This window comes from Mauremys mutica, chromosome 20 (genome assembly GCF_020497125.1).
Source record: "Mauremys mutica isolate MM-2020 ecotype Southern chromosome 20, ASM2049712v1, whole genome shotgun sequence".
NCBI classification, from domain to species: domain Eukaryota; kingdom Metazoa; phylum Chordata; order Testudines; family Geoemydidae; genus Mauremys; species Mauremys mutica.
In genome coordinates this window covers 7,295,071-7,320,155 of record NC_059091.1, presented here as the reverse complement: position 1 = coordinate 7,320,155, position 25,085 = coordinate 7,295,071, and the positions used below count along the sequence as shown (strand labels likewise).

General features: G+C 42.0%; 1 protein-coding gene across 4 annotated transcripts in view; it reads left to right on the top strand.

Annotated features, from left to right (window-relative positions):
• Positions 1 to 25,085, top strand: part of LOC123353618 (cyclic AMP-dependent transcription factor ATF-7) — a 115,430-nt gene that overhangs the window by 10,898 nt on the left and 79,447 nt on the right. For 2 of the 4 annotated variants that reach the window (XM_044994869.1, XM_044994872.1), the window contains exon 2: positions 23,084 to 23,152. In XM_044994869.1, coding sequence (XP_044850804.1) covers positions 23,105 to 23,152 — 48 coding nt within the window. In that variant the 5' untranslated portion in view covers positions 23,084 to 23,104. Of the gene's footprint in view, positions 1 to 8,437; positions 8,586 to 18,975; positions 18,992 to 23,083; positions 23,153 to 25,085 lie in introns of those variants that run through there. The other 2 variants (XM_044994870.1, XM_044994871.1) reach the window with 2 other exon arrangements.

Below are 25,085 nucleotides of genomic sequence, written 5' to 3'. Positions count from 1 at the left end.
TCTACTGGCAGAAGCACTCTTGGCAGTTTAAATTGTGTCTACGCTAGGAAGATTTGCTGGTAGAGCTACTGGCAAAGCTTTTCTAGTGTAAACTAGGCCTCGTGTGACTGGTGCATCGGGTCTTGAGGCCATATTATTCCTTTCACTGGAGTTTGTTTTGTTCTTGGCTGAAATATGCTATCGATGCCTCTCTCTTCATCCTGGCATAAATATGTTGAATTTCTTTGCAGCTCATAGTTACCAAAGGTGCATATGGGGATTGATAAACTTTAATATTTCCCTTCCCTTCAGCCCTCATTAAATAGGACCCAGTTTGTGCTCTGGATATTTAATTTGTTACGTTTAAGTGGCTTAAAGGAAGCTTATAACTGAATTCTTTTCCTGACATGGAAGGTCATTCTCCCGATGGCAGTGATTTCAATATAGCGTGAGTGAACTCCAGCCCCTCTTATTCTAAATATTAGAGGGTCAAGGTTTTCAAGGTCCTCAGGCCGGTATTAGTGCCGTACTCCAGAGCTTCTGGGCACCAATTTCTGTGCATGCACACAGAAAGGCATAATTTAATGGGAAGTAGTTGGACTTTGCTTTCACCCTGCATTATAGGGTAACTTGGAATAATTTGTTAAATACCATGTGGCTGTTGGAGATTTACCTCAAGTAAGTTTCTTGCCAATATTCCAGTTTATACAGTTGGGTTTGCTTTATCAAGTTTATAAAGTGTCAGAGTGTTGTGCCTCTAAAGCAGATTTTATAGCATTAGCTTTTTGGTTTTCTTTCCCAGATGACAATTTTAAGCTTTCTTGCAGCTTTTTTGTTACAAAGCAAACATTCCCACTCCTTCCCCCTCACCCCAAAATAACTCTAAATTCAAAGCATACTGCTAGCAATAGTCTGTGCATATTTACCTTAGGTTCTGAAGTGGACTCTTTCCCAGAAAAACTTAAGAACTTTGAGGATGTCTCTTGGTGTGTAACATTTAGTGATGAATGGTCAGACTTACAAAGATACTTCATGAGATTTTCAAAAGCGCCTAAGCAGGTTAGGCACTGTCTTAGATCCAGAGGGTCTGGTCCATGTCCTTTGGGTGGGACCCCGTTAGTATGTTGGACCATTGTGTTCCATTCGTTGTGTTCTGTTCCAGGCCCGAAGCCTAGTGGCTCTAGTCTCAAATACTTAGCCTGATTTCCCATGTATAGAGAGAGAAGACCGACCCCTTTCCCCTCCCCCTCTCCCCCATGTATAGCTGCGCCAAAGTGACAGGTATAGAGTCATAAAAATACTTCATGAAATTCCTGTGTTTGTCACAGGCACCTAATTCCACAAAGTACCTAATCTGCATGTTTAGGTGCCTGAAATACCTCTTGTAAATGTGGCCCGAAGAGATCATGGGTGAAATCTTCATAACTTAAGTCTCATTTTAAAAAGTGACTTCAGTCACTGGGATGTTAGATGGGGTGAGATCTGAGTTACTAGAGAGAATTCTTTCCTGGGTGCTGGCTGGTGAGTCTTGCCCACATGCTCAGGGTTTATCTGATTGCCATATTTGGGGTCAGGAAGGAATTTTCTTCCAGGGAAGATTGGCAGAGGCCCTGGAGGTTTTTCACTTTCCTCTGCAGCGTGGGGCACGGGTCACTTTCTGGAGGATTCTGTGGACCTTGAGGTCTTTAAACCACAATTTGAGGACTTCAATAACTCAAACATAGGTTAGGGGTTTGTTAAGAGCGGGTGGGTGAGATTCTGTGGCCTGCATTGTGCAGGAGGTCAGACTAGATGATCATAATAGTCCCTTCTAATCTTAAAGTCTATGAGTACTTAGGAGCTGAAGTCCTATTGACTTTCAGTGAGAGTTAGACTCCTAAGTGCCAAAATCACTTTTGAAAATGTGGGACTTAAGTACTTTTGAAAATTTTACTCTATATCATGATGAGTTAGTGTTTTTGAATATTATTGTAGTATAGTACAATAACCCGCGGCAATGTGGTGATGGAGACAGGGCTGAGAACTGAACTATGCATAAATCCTGAGGAAGACTTGGCAGTTGCCTATCCTATATTTTGTTTGTGGATCCTTTCCTGTTTCCATTCTTATCTCCCAAACTGCCACCAACATATTTAGTGCATTATGCGCTGAATGTTCATTTTGGTCAGAAAGCTTCAGGCAGAGATCTGCTAATCAGTATATTTAAAAAAAACAAAAACAAAAAGCACTTCTGGAACTCTCTCAAAGCAACAGGTTTCCTTCCTTGCGTTGTAGTGGGAAACCTTTTACTATTTTAGACACTTCCCCAAGCTTTCAATTTTATACTTCCTCCTTTTTTGGATAGCGAAGTAGAAATGTGTTTTGTTTTGTTTTTTGTCTCACTTTTATTACAGAGTAATTCCTCCTTAATTATAGTAAGTACTACATTTTCCACATTCCAGCTCCTGTTGGTGGTGATGGGCTCTGTGTTTGCTACCAGTCTGCCTACATTTTTGTATCTTCCATTGTAAGATATATCCCGAAGTAAAGATTCTGTGTAGCCATCTCTAACAATTCAGTTTGTTGTGGTTTTATCTTCCCAGTAGCAGTGTATTGTCTTTTCTTAAGGGTTGGCCTAAGAAAAACATCATTAGCATTTCTATAGGCTTGTTTTTATCGTGGGTTTGGTAGTTAATGTTATTGGCATGACTCCCAGGTCTCAGTAAAATAACCGGGATGGCCTTGCTACACAGTGTGAGAATTAATCCCATATAACTTTTTATGAGATTTAGCTAACTCCTATCTCCATTTTTAGGCTTGTGGCATGCAGTAATATAGTAGTGAGCCATAAGCCCAAAGCACTATGTTCTGAGAGCATGATTTATCCGGAAAGCTAAAACAGACTTTTAGACCTGTTATAGTATCCATGTTACATCTTGTAAAAATCACATGAAGGTACCTTGGGTGGGCTGTGTTTTATGTAAGTATGCAGTGTTGTAGCCATGTCAGTCCCAGGATTTTAGAGAGACAAGGTGGAGGAAGTTGGTCCAATTAAAAAAACAACACATTACCTCACTCACCTTGTCTCTTTTTTATGTAGGTAGTATTGTAAGAACACTATTTCCAGCTCAGCTTTCCTGACAGTCAAGTTCTGTTATGCCTTTGCTTTTGCAATAGTTCAAGTCAGGCTCCTGTATTTTATAAAAGCAATTTTTAAGAAAACCCTTAAACCCTTTATCTGAAAGAGTTGCCTATTTAAAGTGCCTGGGACAGCTGCAAACAGGTTCTCTGCTGAACTGCATATCAATGTAAGGATTTTTTTTTACCTGTAACTTTCTCAATTGCTTGCTATGAAGCTCTTTGTTTGATCTAAGCCTACTCCTTTTCTCTGAACCTGTTCCTGCTTGTCTAAGTCTGATGTCCACAATGGATTTCGGCCTTGACTGCAACTGCTCTGTTACATAGAGTACTTTTTATTTAACATAATCCTTTGTTCATACTAGTACATGTCCTGCAGTAATACAGGAAAGAGTAATCACATTGTACAGTTTGGGCTTCCTCAGGCTAAACTTTCCTCTGTATTTGTTTGCTGCTAGCGCTAATCCTCTGGTTGTTCTCCCAGTATGTATCCGTCTCTCTCTCTTTCTGCCTCCACCTCCCCAGCCATTTCCCTAATTCCTGTTTCTTAAAATTTAATTAAATGTTTAATATCTTTTATGCACGTGGTACCTTTCATTATGAAGGTTCCCCAGATGCTGTTTATATACAATGCTAGTGATACATATATACAGCCTCTGTGGGAGGGAGGCCAGTAGCCAGTTGGTTCATAGCACTCTGGATAAGAGTATGAGGAGGGGAAATTTTGACCAAGGACACTTGGGCACTCTCTACTTCTAGAAAAAGTGCCTTAGGATCTCTGATGCCCCTGCTGAGCACACACAACTGGAGTTTCTAGTCTCCTCCTCTAATACAGTTCTTTGGAAGGGTGAAGGGCTAAGCCAGCCCTCCTGAGATTATAAAATTGTAGTTTTAAGCCTGGTCTACATCTAAAAATTAGATCAACCGAGCTATGTCACTCAGGGCTGTAAAAAAAAATTTCACGCTGTGGTTAGGTCAACCTAACCCCTGGTGTGGATGCAGGTAGGTTGATGGAAGAAGTCTTTCATTGACCTAGCTACTGCCTCTTGGAGAGGCGGATTAACTACACTGATGGAAAAACCACTTCTGTCAATGTAGGCAGTGTCTACAGTACAGTGTTACCGCAACATTGCTGCAGCACTTCAGCTGTTCCACTGTAGAGCTTGTAATGTAGACATGGCCTGAATGTCCCTTGTTAGGTGTCTCAAAGCCAGTGCTTAAACCTTCTAAACTGTCCCTTCCATCAATACACGTGTTCTTGTCTCCCCTCAGTTCTCCCGCTTCCTAGAACTGAATGCTGCAATTAGAATAATAAATTCACATTAAAATGCCTGTCTTGCATCATTGATTCTCAAAAATAAAACATCAACTTTTTACTGAGAAAAAGAATTTGCTAAAACTGCCTCATATAAATGATATACAGGGAAAGAAGTTTATAATTGTACCCGTATTCGTTCAAAACAAACTCTCAACCCATTCATAGCTGCAGTGTGCCCTAGTTTGAAGGGTTTTGTTTAATTTATGGCCAGATTTCACTCTTAGCACATTCTTCCTCCCCACATCCGCATAAGCAAAAGGAAAGATGTTAGAAAGATGTTCTAGTTAGCCAACTAGAAAAGGCTACTAGCCTTATTCTTGAAACTCAGCTATCTTAAGTACAGACTGGAGTTGGTGAGTTACATGTCATTTCAGCCCTTAGTTCTATGACCCAGAAGTTACTGACAGAGATGGTATTGAATACCACTGAGGCTGGGAAGGTATTGCAGTGGGATCTAGACCAGACTTGGCCCACTGCCCTTACAGACACGTCAGGAGTACCATCTGATCTGTGGTCATGAAGACATACTTGGACACTTTCTGGATGGAAGTGTGGACATTCACAGTGCTCCTTCCAAGCATATGGACCAGTTAGGGTGGGTGTGGGCTCCCACATACCGAATCCTGCTGGGTCCATGGGGAGGATGCCTGTGGGACTGTAATTGTTTACCGAGACATCTGGGGAAATTAGACCACCTGGTATCTCCAACTGATTTCTAGACAGTACCCCTAGAATGACACCTGACATTTTGGATAAGAATAGAGAGTCAATGGACATTTTGGCCGTTAGAACCACCACAGCTCAGTGTATCTATAAACTGAAGCTAGGGGAAGTTGTCACTGTTTATGACAATATTTGTTGAGAAGGTGGAGGTCAAGGAACTACCCTGACGGGACACCCATTTTTTCAAGCTAATGATAGCTGTGTGTGCGTTAATGCCACCACTTTACAAGATATACATATTGATCTTACCACTGCTGCAGGCAATTATATCATTTACTGGCCTGCAGATAGAATGCAGATAGAATATTGCAAGTAGCTCTTAGATTTTAGGTATATTTTGATTGGACTAGAATAGTGCCTGATCGGTTTCAAAATTTGCTTTCATTGTTACCAAAGGTTCAAAGAATCTTTGAATTGCAAGGGCAAATTCCCATGCTTTAGAATATATATTACGCTGGAAGGAATGCCTTTCATACAGCTTATAGGGTGTTTACTTTATGTACTAGGTATGATGTTTTGTGCTTTGTGTTCACGATTGTACAACAGCCCCATTATATTATTCCTATAGGATTGTTATTATTTGTAGTGTTGTTAGTTAATTTAGGATTATATTATTATTGTTGTTGTTGTAAATAATGTAAGAATAGCAATGCCTTTCATGTTCATGCTAATCATGCATTGTCATTACGTCCCATGACGGTTGATGTGTTTGTTGTAGAATCTGAAGTCCATGGTTTCATGCGAATTGAGATTTGAAATTGTTTGTTGTACTAGAAGTACAAAAGGGGGGAGTGTGGAAGCCAGTAAATAATTAACAAGGTTTGAAGAGATCTTAATGAATGTTAGTTAGCAAGAGTCAGGCCATACTGTGACCCTTATGACGTGAGATTTGTAGAAGCAGGATAATGTAAGACAGAGTGAACTGTGTGAAAGTATTACGACCTTGCAATGTGCAGTCTTGCTTTTTCTAGTAAGATAGCAGAAAAGCTTATGTATAAACAAAATGTAGTTGTTGCTTTTTACTGTCTGTATTATTGCTAGAAATTGTCTGAAACAACGGTATAAAGGCTTGATGTAATTGTTTACCAGTTGAGAGACCTGTCCAGGACCCTGTGTCCTATGGCACTCTCTCCCTCCATGGTAATTACTGGAGAAATAATAAAGTATTTGGTTTTGCTGCACCCAGACAAAAAGCGAGAACTTAGTTTTTCTTCGACAAAGCATATCTTTCAGTTCTTCTGTTTCTTTCAGCTTTTTCCAGCTGGTTAAATCCCAGTGGGTCTTAAACCCTAAGCATGTGAGCAAGTGATTCCCATACGTGGGATTGGGTTTCCCACAGGTGAGACTGGCATGACCCTGTGGAATTTTTCACCTTCCTCTGAAGCATGGGGCGCAGATTACGCAAAAGATCCTACCATGTATATCTCACCTAATCAGTTCCCTGCCATTGTGGGGGCCTCTGGCATTGGTACAACTTGGGCTTTCCCGTTCTTTGCCTGTGGCACACTATAGTTCAATCTCCTGAGAGCTGTACTACTTTGGTCTAATTCTGATTGTTGGGCTTGGTGTGGGGGTGGCTGGGTGGTGGCTAGCGGCCTGTGACATACAGGCAGTCAGACTAGATAATCTGGTGATCCCTTCTGGCATTAAACTGTGACTCTTAGCTGATGATAAAGCTTCCCGCAAGCAGGTCTCTAAGGCCTAGTCTGCAGTTTTTATATTGATATAACAATTTCAGTTAGGGGTGTGTGATGTTTGCTTTACTGAGATAGTTAAATTGGTTCAGCATGGACATGTTTGTACTGGTGTAAAGGTGCCTTATTTATCCTCTAAATGTACAGGAATAAGTTATACCAGTGTCTAGAACTGTATCCACACTTGGGAAGGATTGTACTGCTTTTACTAAACTGATCTAGTTAAAACCATATCATTTTTGTGCGTGGAAAAGCACTTATTGAGATCTAGGCTGTTAAGACTGGTGGGCCCCAGGCATTCTTGTAGTAACAGTAGTCACGTGCTGTGTACAGTGCAACAATATAGCGATATTTTTAGAACATTTTTCATGCAAACAGTATCACCCAACATTCTACAGCGCTAAATCATGACCAGAGAATTTCCATCCTGATACTGAGGCATGAGAGGGAGAAGGATGTTCTTAGTGAAGTTTTGATGAGATGAAGAGATACAAGGAAGCTTTTCTAAGTGGCAGGAGCTGTAGAGAAGTTTTTTACTACCAGAGTGGCCAGACTGTACAAGAAGACAGAGGCCAGTGTTAGGCAGAATGTGAGAGGAGGACAAGGTCTATTTTCTTCTGTGTAGGTTCTTATATTGTGCTCATCACCATAGTATCTGAGGGCCTTCCAGTAGTACATCAAGCAATGTGACTAAAATGTTCTCCCACCTGTGGAAAGGAGAAGAGAAGTATGTGCAGTTGAATGTTCTGTTCTGGAATGTTTTAAACACCCACCCACCCTCCTTAGAGAAGGCAAGGTCAAAGATGTGCCTGGTATTGAGTGGAAGATGGTGAGGTTTATGATGGTCTTTAGTTCCTGTGAGAATTCATTCCAGAGTCTAGAGCTGGCTTCCAAGAAAGCTCTGTCTCCTGCAAATTCAAGCTTTTTCTTTAATGTTGAAAGTTTCATTGTGTCAGAGAACAAAGTTGTTGACTAGTCTTCATTGCAGATATAACCAGTTAGTTCATTTTATCATCCACTTATCATTGTGTCAACAGATTTAGGTTGTACTGTAGACATAGCCTATGTCAGCATAATTTATATCGCTTGGGTGTGAATAAACCACCCCTGAGTGACATAAGTTACACTGACATAAGCATTCTCTCCCATCAGCATACAGTGTCTTCACCAGGTGCGACGCAGCTGTATCTGTACAGCTATGGCAATTTACGTTATAGACATGGCCTTAGTCATTGCATGCATTTTTAAGATTTATGTATGCATAGGTAATTGCAACTTTACTTATTGCTTTAATAAAACTTGTAGTACAGATAAGACATTGTACATGGATAGTGACTACACACATACCTGGACTTTGTGTGTTCCTAGTGTCTCCAAATGTGAGAAGAGCACCAGTGGTAATGTTCTCTCTGAGCTTGAAACTGTAGCAAGAAGAACTGAACCCATGGTAGCGAATAAAAAAAATTACTAAATTCAACTGAAAATAAAAGAGCTTCAATGGAGCTGTTGGCTATCATTTCGCTACCCTGACCTTCACAACCTGAGTACCCTGAAAATAAGGACACAGCATAGACTTTACCTTATTTTGTTGATTTTTTTTTTTTAGGTGATACTCTATGGGAACTTGATTTGATTCTCGATGGGAAGCCAGTGGAGGACAGGGTTGATGTGTTTGCAGTAGCCAGTATTGCTGAGAATGTGCTTCAGCATTCTGTATCATTGGAGTTCTTAAGCACTGAAGACTTCATGCCCAGGTATATTGTATAGCTGTAGCCCAGCCAAGAGGTGACAAAGGTGTGAATAAATGAAGCTAGATCAGCATTGGCTAGAAGACTCCATCCCATCTTGGCAAACGAGAGAGAGAGTAGAAAGGAGACAGTATTGTGGCTGCAAACTCTTCAAAATGTTTTAATCTCCCCACCAGCATCACCTCTGTCTTCCTCAGATTCAGTTTCAACCAGCTGTTCTTCATCCATTAGCTGATCTTGTCCAAACTCTGGGCTATCTGGTCTCGGTAATGGAGTGGTCATCTGCCTAGTCTTGGTGTGACAGGTAGTCCATGTCATCTGACCAGTTCATCTAGTGGCTGCATGTAGATGTTGAATAAGACCAGAGAGAGAATTAATTCTTATGGAACTTCACAAGTGAGGGTTCTAGTAGTGGAACTGCTGTTTCCCATCATCACTTGTTGGGTGCTTCCCCCAGGAAGAACTCAAACCATTTTAGTGCATTATCCTGGACCCCTGCCACACCTCGCAGTGCTGTCTTGCCTATCTCATGGTTGACAGTGTTGAGAGCTGCAGAGAGGTCCAGGAGGATGAGAATGAATGTCTGCCCTCAGTCCGTTAACAGGAGACCCCCCATTTGTTAGGCCACTGAGGTGGCTTCAATTCTAGGTCCCAACCTGAATCCAGATTTTTTAGTCTAGGATATTGACTTCATTTAAATGAGCTTGAAGTTGGCCTTTGGGTGGCTTCTCTGAGCTTGCTCAGGAATGGAATGTTTGGAATGGGTTTGGAACAGGTCCCATATGAGGAGAGATTAAAGAGGCTAGGACTTTTTAGCTTGGAAAAGAGGAGACTATGGGGGGATATGATAGAGGTCTATAAAATCATGAGTGATGTGGAGAAAGTGAATAAGGAAAAGTTATTTACTTGTTCCCATAATATAAGAGCTAGGGGCCACCAAATGAAATTAATGGACAGCAGGTTTAAAACAAATAAAAGGAAGTTCTTCTTCACACAGTGCACATTCAACTTGTGGAACTCCTTGCCAGAGGAGGTTGTGAAGGCTAGGACTATAACAGGGTTTAAAAGAGAATTGGATAAATTCATGGAGGTTAAGTCCATTAATGGCTATTAGCCAGGATGGCTAATGGTGTCCCTAGTCTCTGTTTGTCAGAAGATGGTGATGGATGGCAGGAGAGAGATCACTTATACTGGGTGGTCGTTGGCCAGAATAAATGCATCCAGGATGGGTTTCTTCATTGTTGATCATACTATTGGGTGCTTAAAGGAGAGAGAAGATTCCTTCCTTGAATGGGGCATTGGGTATCTTGATCCAGAGTGGCTCTGGTTGATCATGATTCTCCTTTACAAGCCAGGAAGGGCATGGGTCAGATGCACAAGCCTTGAGTTGAGAATCCTACAGGTTAGTGTGTGTCCAGAAGAGAAGTTCTGAGGTCTTGTGAGTTCAGCGTAGAACAAGTCAGTAGAGAGTTTACAAACAAGAAAGTTAGACTATAGCTTAGTTCTGAAAGGTTTGGGGAATCAGGAGTGCTTCAGGGTTTTTGGGGGGTGGGATTGTACATGTGAAAAGAAAGCTGTCTTCTGTGCAACTATCCACCAAGATTTAGATCATAGTCCCCCTCACAGCAACTGACTATGATGTTGCCAACAAAAACCATTGACTCACTCTGTGACCTTGGGCAAATTGCTTAAACTCCCTGCCTTGGTTTTCCCATCTGTAAAACTTGTTTGTTTTATATATATATATATATATATATAAAGCACTTTATAGATCCCATATTCAGAGAGGCTCAAAGTTATTTCACACTTGCAATAAAAATAAGAAAAAATACAGATCTCATGATAGATGAGAAACTGTTCCCACATAGAACGGCTTCTTAAATGGTTTCCATGAGATGCCAGCATGTTTTTAGAGGATGAAGTCTCCTTGTGGCAGACCGGCCTTTCATTCCTGTTGTCAATAAGTTCTATACATCTAATTTCCTAGGAAGCCCTGTTTAAATTTTACCCCTAAGGGTCTGTCTAGAGCAAGATAAAATGTTTTGTTTTTGTTTTTTAATGAGTTAGCGAGCACATTTTGGGACTACTTCAGTCTCTGGACTGAAATAAAGTGGGAAACTTACACTTGGTTGTGCCAGTGTCCAAATTCATGGGCTGATTAGCACTTTGACATAGAATCATACAATTGTAGGACTGGAAGGGAACTCAAAAGGTCATCTAGTCCAGTCCCCTGCACTCATGGCAGGACTAAGTATTATCTAGACCATCCCTGACAGGTGTTCGTCTAACCTACTCTTAAAAATCTCCAATGATGGAGATTCGACAACCTCCCTAGGCAATTTATTTCAGTGCTTAATCACCCTGCCAGGAAGTTTTTCTTAATTCAACCTAAATCGTCCTTACTGCAATTTAAACCCATTGCTTCTTGTCCTATCCTCGGAGGTTAAGGAGAACAAGTTTTTTCCCTCCTCCTTGTAACAACCTTTTAATGTACTTGAAACCTGTTATGTCCCCTCTTTTTCCAGACTAAACAAACCCAGTTTTTTCAATCTTCCCTCATAGGCCATGTTTTCTAGACCTTTAATAATTTTTGTTGCCCTTCTCTGGACTTCCTCCAATTTGTCCATCTTTCCTGAAATGTGGCAGTTAAAACTGGATACACTACTCCAGTTGAGGCCTAATCATTGCGGCATTAAACTTTATTTAAAAATAATTGTTCGAACTTTTGATTATCGAAATAATCAAAAATGACTCCTCACATCCATCTCCCAAATATGATTCTCATCACAAGTAAGTAGCGTGATAGTTACACAGCAAACTGAAGTGCTTAAGGCCATGTCTACACTAAAAAGCTTACAGCATCGCAGCTATACCAATACAGCTTCACTGCTGTAAGATCGGTCCTGTAGCTGCTCTATGCTGACAGGAAAGTGTTCTCCTGTCAACATAATGAAACCACTTAAATGAATGGCGATAGCTATGTCTGCCAGATACGCTCTCCTGCCGACATAGTGTTGTGCATAGGAGCGCTTATGCCAACAAAATGTATGTCACTTTGGTGTCTTTCCCCTCCCCTCCCCTCCCCTTCCCCCCTGAGCAACATAAGTTTCACCGACATAATTGGAAGGTAGACATGGCCTAAACATGTGTAGTAAGGGGAGATGTCATTTTATATCACACCTCTCCCTCTCTCTCACCTTTTCCCTTTCATTTGTTATGAGAGACATATAAGGCCGTGTCTACTTGGGCAAAAATACTTAATTTTTCCCTTAAATTAGCTGAAATTAACAGCCCTCCCCCCACGCCAAACAGTTGTGTAGACAAGTTGCTCTCAACCTTTCCAGACTACTGTACCTCTTTTTCAGAAGCCTGATTTTTGTCTTGTGTACCTCACTTCAACTGCTTGCTTACAAAATCAAAGTGTCACAGCGCACTATTACTGAAGAACTGCTTGCTATCTCATTTTTACCATAAAATTATAAAATAAATCAATTAGAAATAAATATTGTACTTACATTTCAGTGTATAGTGTACATAGAGCAGTATAAACAAGTAATTGTATGAAATTTAAGTTTGTATTGACTTCGCTGGTGCTTTTTATGTCGCCTGTTGTAAAACTAGGCAAATATCTAGATGACTTGATGTACTCACTGGAAGATCTCTGGATACACGTTAAACAATGTTTGACACGATCGTTTGGGTTAATTGTGCTTAAGGAGAGTCTAGCAACAACTTTTTAAAGGTGTTAAATTCCATCTGCATAGGTATTGGAGGAGAGTTTAATCCATTAAAGCTAACTTAATTGAAAAACACACATTTTTGGCCAATGTAGACAAGGACAAAAGTACTTTAACTTCACATATGACAGTTTGTGTATAGTTAGCTTCACAGTTCCATACATTTTTTGTGTGTGAGTGTTTCACAGCAACATAAGGAATTATTATTATTTTATTATTATTATTTTTAAGATGAAAACATGGTTGTAAAACCACTGAAACAGTTACCAAGGAAACTCAGAACCTGGAGTTCTGCCTGAAACAGCTTCTAACTACTTGCAAGTGAGAGGGATGTGCAGGGTGGCAGGGGAATTCATTGATAGAGTTGGGGGAGGCCAGGGATATACATGGGATTGGGGGAGGGGAAGAGGGTTATGTGCAGGGGGTCCTGTGTGGGGAGACAGGCTGTGGCCTTGAATAGGGAGCACCCAAACCTTTATTCCTCTGGCTCCTTTGCATCCTGACTCAACCCCATTCCTTCTTCACAGAACCTACCATTTCCCCACTTTCCCATTTCTGTCTGCCTTCATTGTGAGGCATACAGACATTATCTTTGGGTATGGCTACACTGGCGAGTTGCAGTGCTGGAAAGCCTCCACCGGCGCTGCAATTAGTAAGTGGCCACACCTGCAGGGCACTTCCAGCGCTGCAACTCCCTGGCTGCAGCGCTGGCCGTACACCTCACTCAGCATGGGGAATAAGGTTTCCAGCGCTGGTGCTGCAGCGCTGGTCATCAAGTGTGGCCACACACCAGCGCTGTGATTGGCCTCCAGGGTATAAGGATGTATCCTAGAATGCTTTTATAAATTACTCTTTGTTTTGTTATGCAGCCTCTCTTTGTTTTGTTGTGAACTCCGAGCTCCGTTGATCCCGGAGCTGTTTATCTACAAACACAGCTCCTGTTCGCTGTGATCAATCTGTGAACAATCAAATGAGATAATGAGGCAGGCAGGCAGGGAGTGAGTGTTTGCTTGACAGTAACAGCCGGGGCAGAGGGGAGAAAGGGAGTCGTGTTGGCTGCAGGCTGTTTGCAGTTAAGAGTTAAGGGTAAGGGATCGGGAACATGTTCTGATTTTTCAAGTCAGGAAGCTAACACACAGTGTTGGCTCCAAAAATCCACTCTCCCCCTGCTCCCTGTCACACTACGCCCCACCCCACCCCCCTCTTTTGAAAAGCACCGTTGCTGCCACTTGAATGCTGGGATAGCTGCCCATAATGCATCACTCCCAACAGCGCTGCAAATACTGCAAATGTGGCCACACACCAGTGCTGGTAGCTGTGAGTGTGGCCACACACCAGCGCTGGCCCTGCACAGCTGGATGACCAGTGCTGCAACTACCAGCGCTGCAGATTTGTAAGTGTAGCCATACCCTTTGAAAACTCATTGCGATCGGGGTAGGTCCTGGATGACTGGAAAAAGGCTAATGTAGTGCCCATCTTTCAAAAAGGGAAGGAGGAGGATCCGGGGAACTACAGGCCAGTCAGCCTCACCTCAGTCCCTAGAAAAATCATGGAGCAGGTCCTCAAGGAATCAATTCTGATGCACTTAGAGCAAAGGAAAGCGATCAGGAACAGTCAGCATGGATTCACCAAGGGCAAGTCATGCCTGACTAACCTAATTGCCTTCTATGATGAGATAACTGGGATGGATGAAGGAACGCAGTGGACGTGTTATTCCTTGACTTTAGCAAAGCTTTTGATACAGTTTCCTACAGTATTCTTGCCAGCAAGTTAAAGAAGTATGGCCTGGATGAATGGACTATAAGGTGATTAGAAAGCTGGCTAGATCGTCAGACTCAATGGGTAGTGATCAATGCTCGATCTCTAGTTGGCAGCAAACATGAGATTGCTTGTGGCCCTGAAATATAGAAGAGATGAACAATGAGAAGAGTTGTCTAGAGCCAACTACGGCTAGCTGCAGCTGTGTTTAAAAAGACCTACCTCTTCCCTTGTTCATGAGAACTGGGAGATAGAGTACAGTATACTGTAATGTACACTATAAATAGAGGGGACCTGAGCACAGGACCGGGAGTCAGGATCCTTAGAATTCTAATTCCTTGGACAAAACTCTTAACCTCACCACCTTTTCCCCCTCCCCCAATAAGGGCTTGTCTACCCTAGGATTTGTAGCAACCAGGTAACGTGTTACCATACAGCTTGCCCTGTCTACACTAGTTTTCAAACACGTTAGTTAAAATGTTTTAGCTAGCATTTTTTTTTACATATACCTTTGTATCCTAGTTTAGACATATTCCTTCAAATGGGAGAACACATTCCTCACATGGGTGTTGCTACTTTTAAAGTGCTTTGAAGATATAAACTACTACAAAAGTGCTAAGCATGAGAGATCGTTTAGCTCCTGTCACCCTATATCAAAGCCTTTAGAACTGTTAATGTCACTTATGGGAGTGACTTTCCTCCCCTCCAAGGCCCTCTCATAGGTTCTTGGGTTGTCTGTTCCACTATACATTGTCAGGTGTGGGATCTCAAATGCTTCAAAAGTGATCCAGTTCCAAAGCAAGTCTGTGTCGTGTTATAGGTATGTCCTGTTGTGATTCACGATCTGATACTTTGATTTGGTTGAATTTTTCTAGTTCCCAATGCTTTTGGTAAGATGGGTTCTGCAAGCACATTTTGGTTGGGCCTTCTGACTGAATTATAGCGTATTAAGTAATAAAGCATGGTAGGTGGTGTGCAGATGGACAGAATAGATGTTCCTGCACCAAAACATTTACACTCCTGACTCTCACTTTTTGGAAAATCTAAATATAGTCGAGTCTTGCTAATTCTCACTCTACTAATCCACAAGCCTAATAATTCTTCCAAAAACCCCAATGTTCTATCTTGAAATGCCTGAAAATGTAATATGAATGTTTGGGAGGTCTTCATTTGATAAGCTTTCATTATTCACAAAATATATTACTTTATTGCTTGCCATATTAAATTTTCATATTACACCTATCAGATACATGAGCGGAGTGCACTTTGTGATGCAGTATCCTTGGTGTTTATCTTTGCTCTAATGTGTTAACGTGCAAGGAGTCTGAGTCATTAATTTGAATTAGTGAAGGTTTTGCTTTGTTAAACTTCCTTGTGGAGCCAAATCTAACTTTATTATATAATGTGAAAAAGTAGTTAATGCAGTGTTAATACTACTTATGCACAATTCTCAAAGTGCTTACAAAGGTGGGTAAGCATCATTTCCACTTTATAGCTGGAGAAACTGAGACACCTGGTGGGGAAGTGACTTGCCCAAGGTCACAGAGGAAGTCAGTGGCAGAGCTTGGAATAGGTCTCAAGTGTAAGTTCCTGGGAGTAGGGGTTGTGCCTTATTTCTGATTGGAAAGTGCCTGGCTCATGGTCAACGTTATCAGAAACACACATCCTTTGTGTAAGCCTGATATTTAATGGATCACATGGCCTTCTGGCATGTTCAAAAGCCATTTAAAATGATTTTTCCTCACTCATCTCGGTATCAGAAATAACAAACAGTCCCTAAGAATGGAGAGCCATATATTTCACAGAAAAAATGTCCAGCATTCAGCATTGATTTTTGCAAACTTTGAATTTCTTGCATGAACCATGCTAGAGAAGGGTGAGGTGTTATACTATTGTCTACACTCCTCTTGGGAAGACTCGTGAATCTTTTTGTGACACTGTAATGGGCTTGCTCTGGAAATGATGATGGTATTAAGTTGTTGACTTAAGTTGGGGGAATAAGCACCTTTAAGGAACAGAAAAACTCAGAAACAAAGCTCTTGCTTTCATATTCTACTTAAGGGTCAGAGGGGTGGGAATAAGAAAATATACAGGCTCTGGAAGCAGAAGCTTTTTCTCAGGGCATGGCTACACTCGCAAATGTAGAGCGCTTTGAGTTAAACCAGTCTTCGTAGAGCGCAGCAGGGAAAGCACTGCAGTCTGTCCACACTGACAGCTGCAAGCGCACTGGCGTGGCCACATTTGCGGCATTGGGAGCGGTGCATTGTGGGCAGCTATCCCACAGAGCACCTCTTCCCATTCTGGTGCTGTGGCTTGTGGGAAGGATGCGGGGGGTGCAGGGTATTCTGGGTCCTGTCCCACTCCCTGTGATGCATCAGTTCGCATCCCAGCAATCCCTCTGCTTCTGTCCACAATTGGCGCCATCTTTCAACGTTTTTTTTGTACTGTGTGCTCTGTCTTCCCTTTTCGTCTGTGGGAATGGAGCCTGAACTGCTGAGGAATATGCTGACGAGTCTCGCCAGCACATCACGTTTGGCAGTCGAGTTATTCCTTAAGATCCAAAGTGACAGTGAGGACTCAGACGATGACATCAACTTGAGTAATGCATACAACATGAGATTGCTTGTGGCATTCACAGACATGCTCACCACAGTAGAACACCGCTTTTGGGCTCGGGGAAACAAGCACCGAGTGGTGGGATCACATTATCATGCAAGTCTGGGATGACGAGCAGTGGCTGCAGAACTTTCGGATGAGAAAAGCCACTTTCATGGGACTGTGTGATGAGCTCGCCCCCACCCTGCGGCGCAAGGACATGAGATTGAGAGCTGCCCTGCCAGTGGAGAAGCGGGTGGCTATTGCATCTGGAAGCTGGCAAATCCAGACAGCTATCGATCAGTCGCTAACCAGTTTGGAGTGGGGAAGTTGACCATTGGAATTGTGTTGATGCAAGTTTGCAGGGCCATTAATCGCATCCTGCTCAGAAGAACCGTAACTCTGGACTCTGGGTAACCTGCATGACATTGTGGCTGGCTTTGCACAAATGGGTTTCCCTCACTGTGGAGGGGCGATAGATGGGACGCCTATTCCAATTCCGGCACCAGCCCACCTACCCTCCGAGTACGTTAATTGGAAGGGCCATTTCTCTATGGTTCTCCAGGGGCTTGTGGATCACCGTGGGCGTTTCATTGACATTAATGCAGGCTGGCTCGGAAAGGTGCATGCATCTTTCGGAACACTGGCCTATTCGGGAAGCTGCAAGCCGGGACTTTTCCCCAGACCAGAAGACCACCGTAGGGAAAGTCGAAATGCCCATTGTGATCCTTAGAGACCCTGCTTACCCTTTAATGCCGTGGCTCATGAAACCCTACACAGGGAGCCTTGACAGCAGCAAGGAGCGGTTCAACAACAGGCTGAGCCGGTGCAGAATGACTGTGGAGTGTGCTTTTGGCCATTTAAAGGGCCGCTGGTGCTCTCTGTATGGGAAGCTGGACCTGGCCGATAACAGCATCCCCGCGGTAATATCTGTGTGCTGTACCCTCCATAACATTTGTGAAGGGAAGGGTGAAAGATTCACTCAGGCATGGAACTCAGAGGTTCAACACCTGGAGGCTGAATTTGAACAGCCAGAGAGCACCAGCACCTATTAGAGGGGCCCAGCACAAGGCTGCAAGGGTTAGGGATGCCTTGAGGGAGCAATTTGAGGATGAAAGCCACTAGTAATGTCTGGTGCCCAGCAAGGGAGAGAAGTGCAGTGGTTCCAATGTTAGTTGGAATCTGTGTTTGCTACGTATGATACACTGACTTGCAGTGCCTGTTGCTTTCCTGGGCTATGGTATCTTTTATTTTATGCAATAATAAATAATGTTTTCAAAGAAAAAAAAATCCATTTATTGAACAGAAACACAACTGTTTGGGAAACAGAAAGGGCAAGGGGGTGGGGTGGGGAATGGTACAGTCTCAGATTTGCGTATGTCCTGTTATCATAATCAACCTTCCTGTTTGGAGAACTGTGCAATGAGTGCTGCACTTCAGGATGGCTGTACTGCATGGTGATGGGGGTTGAGTGCAGTGGTAAGGGTCGTAGTTTTCAGGGCTGGGTGGTGAAACTACAGATGTTGAAGGCAGCTGGTGGCAATAAGAACCTGGATGTTTGGGAAAGTGGGTTGGAGGTGACATGGGGGCACAAGGGAAAGAGTTTTGGGACAAGGGCTGCAGTGTGTGTGGGGAGGAGGGGGGAGGGCGGTGGCGAGGTAATCAGAACTTCCCATGAGGTGGCACGTGCTCTTCAGAAGTGCACTGACAGGATTTTAAAGAATAATCTAATTATTTGCTTTATGTTGATTTTCAACCATGCTAAAAATAATCAAAACAGCAAAATATGGTCCTGCGGCTGTGGGAAAAGGAATGAAAATGCTGTTCTCCCAGTATCCAATCATCTGCTTATTCTGCCTTTTCTTAAGAATAGAGTTTATTGAAGCAATTTATCCTGACTAAATGTGGTATAAATCTCTGTACATGTATTTACATGCAGGTTATTGTTCTTAGTGAGTGAGCAGTTAATAGTTTTTGAGGGACAAAATGAATATCCTCCTAATATCTTGCCAGATCAGTTAACTGCAATTCTCATAGTGCACAAGTCTTCAAATTTTTAAACAGAGCCTCTTGTTACACTGTCAGAAGTGTCGGGGTGGGGGAAGGGGGGACTGAAATACGATAGTTCCCCCCCCAGTTTTGATTAGTTTTATCAAAGCCACGAGTGTCTGCTGATCCTTTTCTTTTTTCATGTCTTAAACAGCTTTTATGTGAACTGGAAGTATAAATACCAAATGAAGAGAGACTCAAAATCTTAAATATTGGTGGAGGAAACAAGCTGTTTAAGTGATAGATGTCTGACATTACATGAATTAAGGAAAAGTAAGAATTTTTGCCTTGTAAATTAGAGTAGCCCTTTTTATTATCCTGCAAATTTAATAGACTTTATTAGAAAAAATAAAATCACTTCTCCTCCTAGCTAAGTACACCATGCAGCGCCATTTAAAACCCCAAACTGTTAGTTTTAACTTCATAACTGTCTTCACCATTCAGTAGCTTCACCTTTTTTTTTTTAAGGTGGATTTTTGCAAAACTTTCAAAGATCACTAATGCCACCTTTCATCCATTCTTTGCCATTCTCCTGTTATCACAACATGATTGCTCTTTCTTCAGGTTTTGGAGCTATTAAACCATTGCTCTTTAAAATTGCTGATGAAATTCACCACTGGACTGAGAGAGGACTTCACTCCCCATGGCTGTCTTGACAATGCAATCTCCCCACGTACACAGCTTCACCAGTGTACCTAACCCCTGGCTCTCTGAGAGGGGGGCATAGTCTCCATGGTACTGAGATTAACAGCTTGAAGACTTGGCAATCATAGCAGTTGACATCTTCAAAGTGATGTTTAAACATTAATTGTTACACTCTGAAGCAAGGGGTGGTTATCTCCTTTTACAAATGGAGAAACTGAGGCATGAAGATGGGAATCAACTTATCAAAGACCGCACAAGTTATTGTCTAACCAGGGGTTAGAAATCTGCAATACCTGATGCGCAGTTTTGGGTTGAGTCCATAGACCACACTAAAATGGTTGCTGACCTAATGTCTGGAGGTACTGTGAGGAGTCTTTGGACTGCATGTTGGACCTCTGACTTTCCTGTTTGGTGAAAACCAGCTGGATATACTGGGACTATGCTTGGTGAATACCATCACATCCTTTTGGGAGAACAGAGCACCAGCTTCCTTTGAATAGGCAATTGTTAGGTCTTGTCTTAGTACACCATCTCTTGATACTGATAGTCCTGCCAAATTACCATCCTGTTTCAAACTTTACCTCCTTCTGGGAAAGGTGGTGACCAAAGCAATTCTAGCAGGATTTGGAGGGAGTCTGAACTTTTCCTTCACTCCAGTTAGATTTCTGATCTGGTTATGGTGCAGAAACAGCATCAGTTGCATTATCCATATAAAGGAAGAAATCAAAGATAAATTCACCATGTTGGCTCTTTTAGATCCATCTGCTTCCTTTGATACAGCCGACCACAAGGTTCTGGGGAGATGGTTCTGGCCCTTAGCTGGGGCTAATGGAGTTTGTGTGGTCGCTTTGCTCCTTTCTTTCTAGATTTCAGAAAGTTGTTTTGAGTGAATGAGCATGGTGCAGACATTCACGTTACTGTGGCATTTGACCTTGTCATTCCTCCTGTTTGAAGGCTTTGTTTACATGTTAGTTATTGAAGAAGCATGGACTTATCCTGCTTTCAATATGCTGTTGATAACACCACATCTCTATCTCCATTTTGTGTTGTCATCTGATGCATATGAGTGATTTTCCCCAATGCCTGAATGAGATTAGGTCTAGAATGAGGGCTAGCTGGCTGAAGATTGTTGGTCTGGAGAAGATTGTGGTGATGTTTGTAGACTCTGGTTAGAAACTCAAAGAAGTGGTGGAGATCAGCCCCCTTGATTAGAGGGCGTGCACTCACCTTTTGGTTTCTCAAGTTAACAATTTGAGGTCTGAGTTGGAATCTTAAAGATGTGGCCGAGACTGGTATGTTTCCCTTGTCCCCCCACACCCGCTCTCATCTGTGCTTGTTGAGGCTTTTGACGTATTTTAGATACTCCTCTTGCTGTTATGTGCCATGCCTTTGCCATTTTGAGATTAGATCACTGTCAGGAGCTCTCTAGGCCATAATCTTCAGATCCATGAGAAAACTCCTGCTTCGTGCTATGATGGTGCTCCAGGATCTGTATTGATTTACAGGTACAATTTAAGATGATGATGTTGATGTATAAAGTCTTAAACAGTTTGCATCCCAGCTGAGTCTCCCATGGGGTTTTTCTGATCAGCAGAAGCCTCTGAGCTGACAATCCTGTGGTTTCTGAGGGAGGGACTGCTAGCAGGGCATTTTCTGTGAGGGGCCATTGCCATTGGAACTGTTCTCCTTCCCCAACCACAAACAAAATCCCAAGCCAATCTGCTTCCTCTAGGATCTTTTGAGCTTGTTAACTAACCTTCAGTGCACTCTGCAAGGCCCATTTAACTTCCTGAGTTTTCTGGCAGGGGTGTATGTGGGTGGGTGGGGGATTAATATTTGTGGTTATCCTCGTTTATGTGCAAATTATGAAGCATCCTTGTTGCCAGTCCATTATATTTTTGTTTGGAAGCTATTTACCGATTGTTTTCTCATGTTTATATAGGGCCTAGAGTTCATTTGCTTAATAAATCTAAACATAGTCCAAATGGTGATAGCAGACTTTGTAGATACCCTTTAGAAAGAACAGAATTGCAATCCATTCACTTCAGACAGGCTGCTAAACAGGGAACAACAGTTTCTAGCCAGGACCAATTTGGGCCAGATTTGATCAAGCACTCTAGGGAGGGGAAAAGCTCCACATCTCATCAGTCCTTTCAGATATGCTATTACTTTACACCCCTAAGCCATCTTTAGCTCCCCTTAAAATGAAAACTTCTCCCACGTACCCTCCACGTCTTGTTTTGTTGCACCACTAGAGTACTTTCCATATAGTTCCTAAAAATAACTCTCTCCACCCTCTCAGTGCTACTGAGGTGTTTTTACATGGTTAGAAATTTTAAAATCTAAACAAAAAGGGTGTATTTTTTTTATGAACTAATTTTGGCTGCATTCTGGTTCCATTTCTGTTCTTGGCTCCAGTGATGCATGTCTACTTTCTACAGCCAAGAGCGTAACTCGGAGAGAGAGGCTGGAAGCAACATGAACAGTCAGCACACGTTCACACAGTAAACCCCCTGAAGAGATAACATTTTCTTTATTATAGCTTTTTAAAATCCAGCTATAAAAATATCAGTGGGTGGATGGAACCATTATTTCTAGAATTTGAGGTGGTGGGGGTTACTTTATTTACTCTTATTTTTTATTAATAAGAATAGCTTCACTTGTAGCATAATAGGACAGAGTGCTTTGTTATCCTTGGCTATAAGCTGTGATAAACTACCCTTGCCATCAGCCATGTAGTTTACCCACTAGGGAGCCAGATTATTGCCTTGTAAAATGGAGCACCACTCCTATAATCCCTTAATTAATTAAATGACAAATTTTAGTTCTCTCCTATTGAAAATATAACTTGTATGTAGAGCAGGCTCGATTTATCTAACTGCTTCTGGATAGCACGTTTTTCTGTAGAATGTTACACTGTGTGTGTGTGTGTACGTGTACATGCTTTATTTTCTTCACTGATTTTTAATATAGTATACAAACGGTTGGATTAATACTTTGCTTTTCTCTAGTACCTTCCATCTGAGGATACAGGAGTGTTTTTGCAGATGTTTTATTTCTTACAGTCCTACTGTGAGACATGTCGGTACAGTCGCCATTTCCAGATGGGGGTTTGGGGTGGATACTGAGGATATGTTTACACTGCATTTGGGAGAGTTCTTCCCAGTGCAGGTAGACAGACAGACATACACTAGCACGGGGAGGCAGCTTGAGATACCCAGGGGGTCCAGGCAGGTTTGTACTCAGGTGGCTAGCCCGAGTGACAGCCTGTGCTACCCCTGGCTACACTGCTATTTTCAGTGCACTTATTTGAGCAGAGCTACCATGTCTGTCTACCTATGCCCCACCTGCAGTGTAGACATACCCTAAGATGGAGAGAGCAGAAAGGCCAGGCCATGAAAGAACCAGGAATGGAACCCTGGAGTGCTGACTACATATCCCTTATCCTGACCATTAGACTCGGCTGTCATGGCTCCTCTTTTAACTATTAGACAAAATTTCCTCTTTGCAAATGCAAAAATTACTGGGTCATGTTAATTAAGCATTTAACTCAGACTGAATGAATTCCTTCTTCTGTACATGTAATCTAGGGGCACAGAAACCCCCTTCTTCCTCCTATCAGCAGTCTTATGCTCTTTAAAGGAATATAATTGTCTGCTCCTGATATTTGAATTTTTTAAGTTATTTAACAATTTCCATCCCTCTTTCCTTTCTTCTCAGCTTTGTCCAGCTATATGAAATATGGGAGACGACAGGCCGTTTGTGTGCAATGCCCCTGGCTGTGGACAGGTACTTTTACAGTATACTTTATTGTGAATGTGGTGTTGTGAATCAAAGTGTCTGCTTTTATCACTGAGGCAAAGAGTTTAAAGCCAGCATTTTACATGATCACTGGAGGTAATCAGATCGGAGGCTTTGCAGTGTGTAAATCCAAGTTATGAGCAAGTGCAGGCACTACAAAGTAATGAAATCTGCCTTGCTTTGTGCCATATTGTTGTTCTGCTGGTGTCTTTCATAAGACCCACACAGCCCAGAAAAAACATGCTGATCTCCAGTTAATGTTTTCTGATAGCGTTACACACGTTCATTCAAGGCTATTTAACCAAAGGACAAATATTCCTTCTCTGTCAGGATGAGTTAGCTGTGATAGCATATTCCGTAAGGCAGCTGAGAATGTGACAATTGATGGTTTGCTGCTATGTGAACCCCAAACTGCTAGATTCTATTTTGGGCTTTCCCAAAAATTCCTCCATAGGTTGCCTGCTAGTGTTAGTTGCAGCCTTGCAAAACACTTTTTTGCTCACTCGCCTGGGTTGAGTGTGTGTGTGTGTTTTTTATGGGTGAGTAAAGTACGTCTTTTCATGTGATAAAGAACAGGTGAGTAGACTTTTGTGCCTGGGCTGGTAAATGTCCATGACAATCCCACCCCCTTGGTGCTTCCCTGAAGTCTAACTTAATGCAAAACAAACCTCTAAGAACAGACAGTGTCGCTTTCCCTTCATTAAAACATTAATGCCTCGTGATCCTTTGTAGCGCCGGTGGCCATACCATCTAGGCAACTTTTTTTTTCCCTTTAAAAAACAAAACATTTGAACTATTGAGCCATTCCAGAGGGGACTTGGTAAAATCCTACATAAATTCCTTACCGTAGTTACTGTTGGCTAATGAATTAAAAGCCTATGTGTTATGGTGCAAAAATTTCAGAAGGGGTGAACAGGCATGCCCCTAAATGGTTTGTGGCTTTTAACCAGATCTTCAGTGATTCATATCCACTTTGTTATCTAATGGTCACCGTCAGGGAAATGGGTTGCCAAACTATTATGATTGACACACTTAAGAGCCATAACAAATTCCCTGGATGAATCCCCACAGCATAATTTACGTTTTAAAAAAAAAAATTAATGCCTGTTCGGGTCTTTCATGATGAACATTAAAAGGGATAATTCTGTACCCTTGAGGCATGTGCTTTAAGACAACATGATGATGATTTGATACAGCTACTTTGTATAGTGGAAAAATCTAATCCACTAACCAAGTACTTTGGCTTTTTAAAAAAATATGCAATTGCTGTGTTTTAGTCTCTCTTGCTTAAGAACATGTATAGTATCAGTCTAATCGGATGCATTTTTAATCCTGCCCTTATGTGGACTCGATTTTGTAGCTTGTTTTATCTCTCCTTTGTTCCTGAAATTGTGCAAGTCATCATAAATTGTACTTGCTGTATCTGAGCACTGACATGAAGACTTCAGTTATATAACTCTAACATCAGATTCATAAGCAACTGAGGCAACCCAAAACTTATTTAAATATTTTTTTTAAAAACTCACCCAAATCAGCTATAGGAGGGGTGGCTGCTTTTTTTTTTCCTCTTTCATTGTTCAAGGAGAATCCTCCTCCTCCTTGTGTGTAATTCTGTCAGTTCTTGATTTTTAATGTTGAAATGTTAACTTTACACCAATATTATTATTTTATTACAGCAGTGCCTAAGGGCCAATCAAGAATGCAGCCCCATTGTGCTGGCTGCTGTACAGACACAGGAGTAGACAGCCCCTGCTCGACAGAAAGATGCATACACTATAAGCCTAGAAGGGACCACTGTGATCATGTGTTATACACATGGTCAGACAACAAGCCATAGGACTTCCTTGAATTTAATTCTGTTTGAACTAGAGCACATCTTTTAGAAAAATATCCAATCTTGATTGAAACATTTCCAGTAATA